The sequence below is a fragment of the Euprymna scolopes genome, chromosome 2, assembly GCF_053919585.1.
Source record: "Euprymna scolopes isolate OS-2025 chromosome 2, ASM5391958v1, whole genome shotgun sequence".
Lineage (NCBI taxonomy): Eukaryota > Metazoa > Mollusca > Cephalopoda > Sepiida > Sepiolidae > Euprymna > Euprymna scolopes.
Window position 1 is genome coordinate 24,425,127 of NC_136483.1, and position 13,040 is coordinate 24,438,166.

Sequence of the window (13,040 nt, forward strand, 5' to 3'; positions counted from 1 at the left end):
AGAATATTTTATTACTAGCAGTTCAGCCTGACTTTGCTTGGGTCTTATATACACTTCATAACTTTATGAGCATATGTATATATATATATTAAAATGTTTGACTCGTGTCCAGGTAACCTACATCTACAATTTCAAGTGTTTAGACCCAAAATTGGTGGAGGAGTTTGGTAGAGTCTGCAAAGCAGCGTTCTTGGTTCTAGTGGTATCTTTGTGGAACCAGCTACCTGATGAGGTCGTAAACCAGTCCACACTACAGGGCTTCAAGGTGACCTTGGACAGACACTGGTCATACCTCTACGGTTTTCCCCCTGTATGGTTTTCTCTTTGTACATAGCCCCCTAAATTTTCACTGACTTTTTCCCCTTGTAAATGGCAATCACTTGTGCGTTTATTCTTTGCCAATTAAATGAATGAATCGGTTAATTTTTGCTTTCTGTATTAAATCTTGTTACTCAAGTATATTTTTTTCAATGTTTATATATAATACATATATATATATATATATATATATATATATATATATATATACAGAAAAAATATGCTTATTCAATTATATTTCACCTTTTATTTATGAAGCTCGATGTAACTATAGAGCATATATAAATAAATGACAAAAAATCTATATTTTAAATTTCAAGATGGACAACACCTTAGAATTTGGAATATAGACTGTTTGTCATATATATATGTATGTGTCTGGGTATATATGTGGATGTATATTTATAAAACTCATTGTATGCGTGTGTGATGTTTATGTTCTTTTATAAAAAGAAAGGTTAAAAAATTTATATAAAATCTAAAAGGATAGTATTATATGTAAAATTTACGGAGGAATGCAATGTAAGTATTCCCAAATCTTTATAATATAAAAATTACATTAAATTATTTCTAATGGTTATCCTGAAAAATCTTTGCAAATTTCTTACATATCGCAAACTGTGGAGATGTTTTGTTTGATTAAACCACATTTTTCAAATCTGTGCATAAATCTTTGACAGAAATTTTTATTAATTCTTTAATTTCCAATTCATCTGTTTTCTTTTTATTCAGTCGTCTGATGTAAAAAGTATCCTTGAAAAACAAGAGAAACGAGGTGCATACATTGCCGCTATTTGTGCAGGTAACATGATTTTCTTTATTTCCCATTTCATTCTAATCGTATAGATTTACAATATTGGTTGAAATATAAAATAATGAAAATTAGATTTTCTTTCTATACTTTTATGTAATTTATCTTTTATAATGCTCTTCACATTTAATTGTGAACTTGTATTAATTAAAGATGGGAACTGTTTCAATTTCATCTTTTTAGCATTCAAACCTGTGACATTAAACAATACGAACTAATATAACTACTTGAACTCCATGTTTGAATGTGAAAATATAGAACTAAGAAAATGTAACTTGTAAGATGCTATTGTGATGAAACACGAAAATCAACCAGGAACCTTTTAGATGTGTTTGGTTAATTCATTTCACCAACACGTAACAATGTTCGCTTATAATACCAGCACTAGTAGTAATCCTTGTTTCTTTGCTTCACTATCAATACGAGATAAACAACACTCATTAAAAACGCACATAATGCAGCGTCCAAAACACAAAGTACAGGGTTTTTGGGTTTAAAAAAATTTTTTTTAGAGGCAGTAAATTAGTAACTTTATTTTCTTTATTACAGAATTGACAAATATGGATTAGTTGGAGTTCAGCTTGATTTGGCAATTCATCATGGAGAGATTGACACTCGAGCAGCGTTTGCTAATTGTAAATGATATGATGAATTTACTGAGAGAAACATTTGACAAATGAATTTCATGAAATGCACTTTACAATTGGCCACCTTGTTTCTACGATTTAACTTAATTAGATTCTTTTCTTTGGGGATATGTAAAGTTCAATGTCTATTTTGTATAAACCAAACACAGTAGACCACTTGGAAGATAACATTCGATGTGCTGAAATACAACCTAATTCAATATATGTAGTTCATGAAAATTTGACCTCTATATTATGAAGATTTGACCTCTATATTACGCCATACATGCACGAGGCGCAAGGCCATGTGCCTGAAATTATACTTTTATTTTCATTGAAATTGGTGAAATTGCCCATTTTTCAATCAAATTGATTGCTGTGCTGCACCAGGAGGAAACTTCACATGTTTCGCTGCAGTGATTAGTTCAGTTCACTCTAGTCTATTGTACTTTTTTTTATATAGAATAGCTTGAATTAAAGTTTAAAATGCAAAAATTAGGCATTATAGTTTAATTGTGCTCTAAATAGAAACATTTAGTTTGAACATGCCCCTTTCTTATTAACGGACATACTATTGATTTTTATATGCCTGGCTGTTCTGCTTGTGCGGTGATAAAACTTCTCAAATGCACTTGTGATGTTAGGCTGTATAAGAGTGTTAACTTTAATCAAAATTGGACTATTTCTTCTTTAATCAGAATTTTTCGATTACTGATTTGGTACTTATCAGGGGGCATTCTGATATAAAACCTAAGAACACACCCAGACACATAAAATGCATTTGTGTGAAATCTCAAAAAAAATGGCCCAGTTATTTCAGAGTCCATGGAGAACTAACACACTCGCATAAAGTGCTATTTATAAGTAGAGATTTAAGAAAGTGACTTTGTGATTGTTTTGATAAAATGTTTTTATGATGTGGATATTTTTAGACTTTCTTCTTTTTTTTTTTTTTTTTTAATAATGTTGTAAAAAGTTTATTAAATATTTCTTGCAAACTATTTGTCTTTTCATGTTTTTAATGGAGTTGCTAACAAATAATTTTCTCCTTTTAGGTCCAACTGCTTTATTGAAGATCGGCATTGCGAAAGGCAAAAAGCTGACATCTTATCCGTCGTTTAAGGATGAATTTTCTGGTAAGTATTAAAAAAAAAAAAAAATGTCTTGATTCTGCAAACATTGTAGGTTATAAAAAAACTTCATTATTTTTATTTAGACAATTTTTTTTTCTTTTTAATTATGCATAATAAATAATATATTAGGAGTTCAATTTTGGAGAAAAAGAAAAAAAAAAACAATGCTGATTTTTCTCTTATTATCTATTATACAGGCAAGTGTCTGTATGTTTAGCTAAAATTTGAAAAATACACAACAGATGCCTACAAAGTTGATATTTTTTAATTAACGTAATCCCAGATGTATAATATCTAATCTAAAATTTAAATAAAAAGATTTTTTAATTGAGGGGTCAAATGGCTATTTATATTATTTAATATTATCAAGATGTACAAGCAACTTTTTATGTTATCATGTAGTCTGTTTTCTAACAATTAACTAAAGGAAACTGTGACTCGGTTGTTAGAGTACTTGAAAAAAATCAATTGTGAAAGTGATATTCTCCTGAGGGTTGAAAGTTCAATTCTTTGTGTGGGTAGCTGAAAAATACTATTGTGAATTACTTAGGACCTCTATCCAGTCATGACTGACGGAACGAGAGCATGCAATCCCCCCCCCCATCCCGGTGGAGTGAATGAAGGGTTCGGTTCGAAATTCCGTCCAAATTCCCGAGTTCACGAATTTAACAGAAAGATTCTAGAGTTCAAAAAAAAAGTTGGAGATGACATCGACCAAAACTTTGTGAAAATGACACTCAAGATGAAAACAGTAGTCCGAAAGGAAACTAATTATTTCTCCTATGCTAACTAGAGTTGTTTTTGTGTATATGTCTAGAGAGAGGATTGGGCTAGGCAAAGAGGGGGTAGAGGAAAGAAAGAGGGATAGAACTTACGTTGTACTTTTGCTCTGGGCAAATGCCATATATCTCTGCTAGTAAAAATATAAAGTAAATTAAACTTCGTTGACGAATAAACAAAAGTGATGTTTTGACTTCTACTTTGTATAAAAATGTGAAGAGCATACATTTTCAGAAATTATGGTTCATTTTCATTTGCAAAACAACTATTTCTATAAGAGGTTGAAGCACTGTCTATTATGTAATTAAATGTAATCTGTAGAAGACAGTACAATGCAGATGTGTAACAGAGATACAAACTGAAGCAGATGAAGAATAATTTATTAATACAACTACAAATCTATGTGTATATATTTCATACACACATTTTATTTGCATTGTGATTACCTGTGTCAGATGGTCTGATGGAATATGCGTATTCTACATTATTTCGGCATAATCACGTTGACACACTGGTTCTTGTCAGATCACCAAAGTTAAGCAACATTGAGTCTGGCTAGTACCAGATGGGTGACCATTTGGGAATTTTAGGTGCTGTATGTACTTTCCGCTTACCTCGGCATTGTTTCCAGTCGTTCTGAATCTCCATTTGCCACTGGTATTCAACAATGTCGACTCAGTGGAGGTGTCGTTGAAGATTGCGCAACTCTTGCCACAAAATAATTTCACGCACAGGCACCCTTACCATGGGTATCCATAGTCTGTCAAGACTGAAAGAAGCCTATTTGTTTTGGTACTTGTACAGTTTAGTCAAGACATTAAAAAATGAAAATATCGAAAAAAGTTTAAATTGTATGTATCCGTTATGGAACAAAGTTCTCCCCCCAAAAAATTTCACTTAATTTCACCAAGTAGGTTTTTTTTTTTTTTTTTTACATCGGAAAAACACGTTTTTATGAGAGTGCGTTAAAGGCAGCCATCTTGGATTTTTAAAAAAAATTGTTTGAATTTTAGAAATGCTAAAGGGAGATAACTCCAGTTAAAGCGCTGATACCCCTTCCCATCTTTAATACTAGCTTTTCTTCCTAAAAATCGAACATTTTGCTCGGTATCATAACAAATTGTTTTTTCGCTGTAAAAAAAACAAAAAAAAACAAAAAAAACTACTGGATGAAATTAAGTAAAATTTTTTTTTTTGGAGAACTTCATTCCATAACGGATACATACAATTTGAACTTTGTTTCGATATTTTCATTTTTTAATGTCTTGACTAAACTGTACAAGTACCTTTTTTTATATATATAATTTCAAGAAAGATTTCTTCATCAGATATCTGCTTCAATTTGTGTCTCACCCTTATGTCTGTATTGTACTGCTTTCTAAAAATTACATTCTTAAATTAACTATTAACTATTAAATTAACTATTTCTTTATTTTGTTTTACATCCTAATTTCAGCATGAAAGTAGGAGTCACTACACCCCCATAGTAATGTCCTTTTCTCTTAATCCAGTACACCGCAACAGAAATACAGCATAATTATTATTAGGATAATGCTTCTAAAATTGTGTGCCACATATGGTCATACCAACTAGTGCTGTGAGCATTACTTAAAACATTAAGTAACACTATATTATAGAAATTAGCCAAATAGCAACGTTTTTTGTTTTTTTCTTAAAAATAAATCATTTATCTTGAAGAATAAAAAAAAAAAGCTTTCAACTTTTGGAAAAGTCTTTATCAGGTACTTTATTTTTTTTTGTAAATCCTCTTTTCCGTCATGGCGCAAGACATTTAAACCAACTGTGATTAATACCGGCACAAACTACTATCCAGGAGGGATTTTCTATCTCTGACGGGAAAGATGATTTACAAAAAAAAAAAAAAAAAAAAAAAATGTTAGAACTTGATGAGGACTGTTTTATAAGTCAGAAGCTTGTTTTATTATTTATAGATAAATAAATTTATTTTTGAAGAAAAAGTACATTATTTGACTTTTAAATTTCTATGTAATTTAACAATGTTTTTCTTATTAAATAACACTATTTTCATGATTGCTAAATATACCAAGCATAAACAAGGTCATCAATACACACAGGAAAAAATCATTTCTTTAGAATTTGTTAAAATTGAACAGTATGGCACTATTTCTTTAGTTTCATTCAGTAGATATGCATTATTTTTTTCCAAACGGTCACCTTGACAAAACACAAGACTGAAAATAAACTATACCATTGTTTATTTCTTATTAGTTATATTATTTCAGTAACACCATAGTTATCAGAACGGTTGTGGAATATGCTGAATGCATCTCAACAGAATAGGCTCTTCCAACTGTATTTAAAATTCAGGAAATTGCTTATCTTCCTCCCAATACAAACCAATCAGTCTCCATCAGTGCATCATGAGTAAGCTGCTGCAATCTGTTTTAAATAGAGAAGTGGTCGGACACCTCAGCAAAAATAACCTACTCAGTGACATCAAATATGGCTTCTATTCTGCTAGATCTACAACTGATGTATTAACTGTAATATCAAAAGATTAGTGAATCTCTCTATAGGGTTTCTTCATTTTTGGAGAAATTTCCCTTGACATATCAAAGGCTTTTGATAGAGTATGGCATAAAGGTCTGCTTTACAAGATCTCCAACTAGAGAATAGCTGGCAATGTCTTTACAGTTATTAAATCATTTATCTCTGATAGGTTTATAAAAGTAGTGGTTGATGAGCAGAAATCAGAAGCTCATAGTACTAATGCTGGTGTCCCTCAGGGTTCCATCCTGGGCCCAACTCTCTTCTTGACCTTCATCAATGATCCATCGAATCACATTCTTAGACATTTATGCTGACGACACTACCATCTACAGCAATGTTTATCAAAGATAATCGAAACACAAGTTTAAATTATTTAGTCAATATGAAATTTAAAGTTGAATACATTTATCAAAAATATCTTTTAAAACTTATAAATTTTCTTACTCAAGTGAAAGAAAATGTTTTTCTTAAAACTTACTCTAAAGAAATGTTTTTTTAGACAGCTTAATTTAATAAACACTTTTAGTAATGCTAAAAAATAACAAAAACCTTTATTTTAATGTTGTAGGTAATTATCAATACATCGAAGAACGTGTTGTGGTGGATGACAAACTCATCACAAGTCGAGGACCCGGAACGGCATTTGAATTTGCTTTGGCTATTGTCACTGCTTTGGCTGGTAAAGAAAAATCTGATTCCCTTGTACAACCTATGCTTTTAAAAGAATGAAAATAACCAAATATTCTAGTTTTTCTTTTTGAGACTTTTCCAAATGAAACCCAAAAAATCTGTTGCTTAAAAAAAAAAAAAAAAAAAGGAAATCTGTGACATAACACTTAAATAAAAAATCTGATCTTGAAAAGATCAGAAACTTTTTAAGGTGCAGAAAAGAGGAATGTAACATATGGTTTATGTATTAAAGTTTTGCAAACAATTTTTGTAGTTATTTGTTTTAAGTAAAATAACATTAACTGAAATAAATTTTTGTTAAATTTATAATCTTTTAACACTTTTGAGGTACACTCTGTATACAAGTTGTGTAGCCGAATTAAAAAAAAAAAAAAAAAAAAGCAAAAAACTTTCAACCAGGTTTTCAAACCCGATTTAAAGTTTTGTGATTGTTGTAAACTCAAAATTCTAAATTTTGGGGGGGAGGAGAGACAAAGAGAAAAAATATAAACAATTGAAAACAATTTCATTATATAAAATACAATCTAACAGGAAAGGATCGGTTTCCCTCTATAACTAAATTTTTTTTCAGAATTTTTGAGATGAAGATTGATAGGTTACTATTCTCATCTTGGTTGTAATGTTCACGTTTTGGCTAATGTAACCTGAGGTTTCATTGGTTGAAACATTGCATGAAAATAAGAATAATAGTCCAAGTAATACAAATAAGAAAATGAAAAAAAAAAAATTAAAAAAAAAACGTTTATTCTCGAACCTTGCAAATTATTGTTCTACTTTAATATTACTGTTATTAACTGTTTATGATTAGGGTTTCTAAATTATTTTATTAAGTTCCAGAATTGCCATACACACACATATATATATATATATATATATATATATATATATATTAGGGTAGATCGATTTTTTACTTTTGAAATATGAAATCTTACTGAAAGTTGTGTATGGACGTACTAAGTACCCACGCAAAAAAATTAGATCAAATACTTGCATGCTTTTTTTTTTTTTTTTTAGCATTTGGCATCAAAAATCGTAGACAAAAAGATACTGAAAATTCTTCATTTTTGCAAGATTTGCTTGAATATTAGTGGAAAGCAAATAATTTTAGTGTTTAAAAGTGGGGAATGCCCTTTTATTTTATAAAAAATGAGATTAATTAAAGAAGTCTTCAAATTGAAAATCTGCCTGTCCTATTTTTAGTGCCCCCCCCCCATTTTCAGTATTTGCTTTAGCAAACTACTTTTTAACATTATGAATTTAGCAATAATAATTGAATACCTTGAATTTTTTTTTTTTGTTTTTCTGTTATAATTGAAAAAATAAATTAGGAAAAAACCAAGCACTATTTTAACAGAGCTTAATATATAGAATCAAATTGTTCCTTATAAGAGCCCTTGGACCAACATGCTGATCTCAATTTCTGAGAAAAACTTTGGCTATAATATGTTGATGCCTTGCTTCAAAACTATAGTTTGTAAAGCTTCTGTTGTTAACTACTCATTCCAGGCCCTGAGCATGTGAGGGAAAATCTGACGAGTCACACTTGGTTCCATTTATCAATGATTCTCAAAGTTTGAATTCAGAGAAATCTTTCGTCATTGGTGGTTCAAAAATGAAAAATCTATTGTGTCCAATGTGTGGAATTAAAATTAATAAGTTGTATTCTTCAACTTTTTCCTGGTTGACTCCTCACCCCTGAATGAATATAAAAATTAATTGAATTATTAACAACTTCCAATCTGTACTGCTATATAATAATTATAGTGAAATTAGATAAAAATATTTAAAAACAATTCTAAAAATTGGAATAATTGTCAGTGATATATAAATAAATATTTACTTACCTAATGGCTAAAAAACTTTTTCTTTCTTCAACTTCCTCAAATTTGACCATAGAATAGAAAGTTTTTATGTAGGTATTACCTTGCATATTTCTTAATGTGATTTGTTGGATTTCATGAGGCTGCTCCTTAATCCTCTGGATCATATGAAAAAAATTTGCACTTGCTGATTGTGGAATTTATTATTTCTTTTAATTTCAAACTTACAAATGGCATACACATTTACAATAAAATGTATTAAATTGTGTTTTGTTGTGAGCCTTTGTGCATACGCACCATGAGTCCATAAACACATGAGCCTGATGGCCAAAATTAACCATCTTGCTTGGTTTAAAAGACTAATTTTCCAGGAGGCATAACCTTACCTTTAGAAATACCTGTGTATTCATGCAGGAGTCTTTAGTCACAACTGATATCATGTATTTCATCAATTTTCAAAATTGACTGTATAGGATTGCTAATAGTGGAAAATGATATTTGGAGTTAATCATAGCAATCATTTGAGCATAATTTTCCCAGGGATGAGGGGCACTGAATGTTATAGGGCCTTTTACACAACCATCCACGTTTTTAAAAAGGTCTCTGAAAGGTAGTTCATTATGGTGCAAAGAGCAACCAATTGTGTGAAGAATTTTTTAATATATATATATATATATATTTTTTTTTTTCTAAAATTGCAACCATTCAGCCTTTACCTGTGTGGGTATTAATGTTGTTACTAGGATAGCTTTAATAGCGTTCTTTTATAGGGGTTTTCTTTTGTAAAAGTTAAATGGTGTTCTGGTCCCTTATTTTGTCATAGTTTTCTGTCCATTTTCCTCCACAATTATACATCTAAGATTTTCAACAATTTCATGTTTTTGTTGGACAGTTTTCACTTTAGTCTTTGCCCTGTCGACTTTAGATTTATTAATAATACTGCTCACATAAGAAGGCCTATAGCCTTCAAAATCAAGTGCAAAGCATCTTATTAAATGGTGAAGGTTGACCTAAAACTTTAATTACATTTTACTGCAAGTTGAAATTGCAGATTTTCTGGCCATTTTTTTAAATAAAATACCTGAAAAAAATCCATCACAATTTAAATTATATTTTTGGTGCTTTGATTGGTCATATTTTTAAATAGTATTTTAAATTAAATTCAAGTTTTAAAATATCTTGTTAAATTGTTAGATGAAAGTACAGAGTTACAAAACATTCTTTAAGAATGGGTTTCTAAATATTATTTCAGCATAGTAACATAAGTGTGCAACTACCATATTTTAAAAAAATTCTTCGAAACATTTGATAAAATTAAAAATAAATACATGAATTTAAAAGTAATGTGCACTTAATTTTGAGATTAGCCCGTAAACGGGTTTCTTAAATACTGTTATATGCCTTAAAGCACTCATCTATACATCTATAAAAGTGAAATTGTCTGTGTGTACATTTCCCTACCAAAATGTACTGCTATATAATTATAGTGAAATTAGATAAAAATATTTAAAAACAATTCTAAAAATTGGAATAATTGTTGGTGATATATAAATAAATATTTACTTACCTAATGGCTAAAAACCTTTTTCTTTAACTTCCTCAAATTTGACCATAGAATAGAAAGTTTTTATGTCAATTTTCAGTCTACAGACTCAAGATTTGACATAAGGGGTGTTGAGATTTGGGAAAATCTTTTTAATCAGTTTTCAGCCAGAAATTTGGCTGTCAAAGGGGTCAAAGTTAAACGATTTGACCAAACTCCTCCGCCAATTTTGAGTCAAAACATTTGAAATTTTAGATGTAGGTTATTTGGGCGGATCAAACTTTTTAACTTGATTTGAGCTCAAAACAAATGTTATGGGGTCAAAGTTAAAAAATTTGATCTTTGTGGTCTACCAAATTACTTGGCTAATTTTTCGTCCAAACATTTTAAATTTTACAAAGTGTATTCAGACATAGGGCAAATTTTTTTTTTTTTAAATCGGTTTTTGGACAAAAATTTGGCTGTTAAGAAGTCAAAGTTAAGATTTGACCTTTGTAAACTTTGCAAACTATTCAGACAATTTTGGGTCTAAACATTTGAAATTTTACATAAAGTGTATTCAGACATGCAGCAAGCTTTTTAATCAGTATTTGGGCGAAAATTTGGCTGCCAAGAGGTCAAAGTTGAAAAAGTTGACCTTTGCAGACTCTGCCAAACTCTTCCACCAGAACTTCTTATATACACTGTAGATCATATGTACGAATTGCAAAGGCGTCACGGTTAGACTTATTTACAGCAACTTTTACACAATTCTTGCTATTTCGGCCCCTCTTGTGTTGATTCGCTTTTTCGTATAAAAGCGAAACTAATTCGAAGTCAAGGCATTGTTCCCGGCAATCACGCCAAGAACGTCTAGAAAGCAATCAGCTCTTGATCAATGTGGGGGGAAACCCCTTATATCAGACAATTGCTGGACAATCCCCTTTTTATGGGGAGCTGTCTGTGTACATTTCGCTACCAAATAACTGTCAATTTTCAGTCTAGACTCGAAATTCGATATATAGGGTATTGAGATTTAGGAAAATCTTTCTAATTCGTTTTTGGACAGAAATTTGGCTGTTAAAGGGTTCTACGATTTGACCTTTGAGAACTCTACCAAACTCATCCGCCATATTCTTTGAATGAACTCAAATTTTTCGTTATCACATTTGATGAAAAATGTAGTCATTTCATAACAACTACTGTGATTCAAAATTAAATTGAAAATGTTATGTTACCGTAACGGGTATAGAGCTGGGATTGGTGGAAAAATTTTAGGTTCAATCCTGTGTAATGTTTTTTTTTTTTTTTTTTTTTTTTAAATTAAAAACCAATGAAAATCGAACTATTAATATGCTAATAATTCGCCGGTTCCAAGTTATTATTATAACTACTACTCTTAGAGCTGCTGCTGCTGTGAAATCGTGTCTTGTCCATATTATCATCAGCAGCAGTGAACCTGCTTGCCTAGTTTCGGAAGTAAATAAGTCGAATAATACATATGAACTAAAAAGACTAAAAAGAAGAAAATACTAGTGAGAGTGGCAGAGATAATCAGAAGAAACCAGAAAAAAAAAATGGATAAAATAAAAGGTTTGATTTTTATTTTATTTTATTAGAAGAAATGAAAGAAAAAACAACACAACTTTATTTAAACTTACTAGGAAATGGTGCCAGCTCATGACTGGTGTTTGGTGTTGTATCCGATGATACCTGTATGGTGAAGACTTCTGCCTGGAAGACCGTCCTCAGTTTACCAAGATAAGATTTTTTGACAGGTGAGGTGGTTTGAGTATTCTATATAAACACTCGCACCAATCCTATCATTCATTTTAGATCCATCAGTATAGCATTTGATTACGTTGCTTTCCAGCCCTTTTTTGTAATCTCTTGCGCCTGTTCTGTCATAAACCATACATGTGAAATGCTTTTCAAATGATCTGGTTTTAGTCATAAGGTCACCCGGCACATGCAAGAGCGGTAGCTCCTTCCTAGCCTCATTACACAAATCCACGTGACTCCAGTAGTCCCAACAGATCTTGACCACCACAGACCCATGAGATCTATTCTATAGGATCCCCCGTATCACTTCTGCCTTCAGGAATTCTTTAATCGGAGGGATATTCAACAGCATCTCCAATGCTCCAGTAGGTGTGCTCGGATATGCTGAAGAAGTCATTAAACAAGCAAGTCTTTGTACCTTCTGGAGTTTCTTCCTCAAGTACAGTTTCTCTGTCCTGCGGATCCAGGAAACACATGCATACGACAAAATGGGAAATACCATAGCAATGTATATCCACCTCATTACATGCGGGTTAACTGCCCAGGTTTTCCCCACAATTTCTTTGCATTGCATAAGGGCTGCAGTCGCCTTGGAGGAAATCTTTTCTATGTGGCTTTTCCTGGTTAGCTTACTGTCCAGGATTACCCCTAACAGCCTTGCCTCCTGTGAAAGTTTCAATTTCTGTCCACTCAGAAAAAGGTCACCAAGTTGGCAATTCCTTTTATATGTAAACAAGACCATTTCTGTTTTACGGCTACTGAATTCTAATTTATTTCGATTAGACCATTTATTAGGAATATTTAATGCCATTTTGGCAATGCGTCTGACCAATGATGCTTTTGAACCCGCGACCAGCACTGCGATGTCATCAGCATGGGCATAAATATTCCTATTTTTAAACTCCTTTAAAACAGGATTCAGCATACAGTTCCATAGTAAAGGTTATAAAATCCCACTTTGGGGGTTTCATTTAACTACTTCCCTTTTAACAGTTGCCCTCAGTAGTTCTACTTGAACTGTTCTGT

General features: G+C 31.3%; 1 protein-coding gene across 2 annotated transcripts in view; it reads left to right on the top strand.

Moving 5' to 3' along the window:
* The window catches only part of LOC145289818 (protein dj-1beta-like), a 50,056-nt gene extending 42,922 nt beyond the window's left edge, over positions 1–7,134 (top strand). For both annotated transcript variants that reach the window (XM_080136439.1, XM_080136441.1), the window contains 3 exons: positions 1,051–1,120; positions 2,811–2,891; positions 6,769–7,134. In XM_080136439.1, coding sequence (XP_079992565.1) covers positions 1,051–1,120; positions 2,811–2,891; positions 6,769–6,929 — 312 coding nt within the window. In that variant the 3' untranslated portion in view covers positions 6,930–7,134. The remainder of the gene's footprint in view (positions 1–1,050; positions 1,121–2,810; positions 2,892–6,768) is intronic.
* Positions 7,135–13,040: the final 5,906 nt, after the last annotated feature.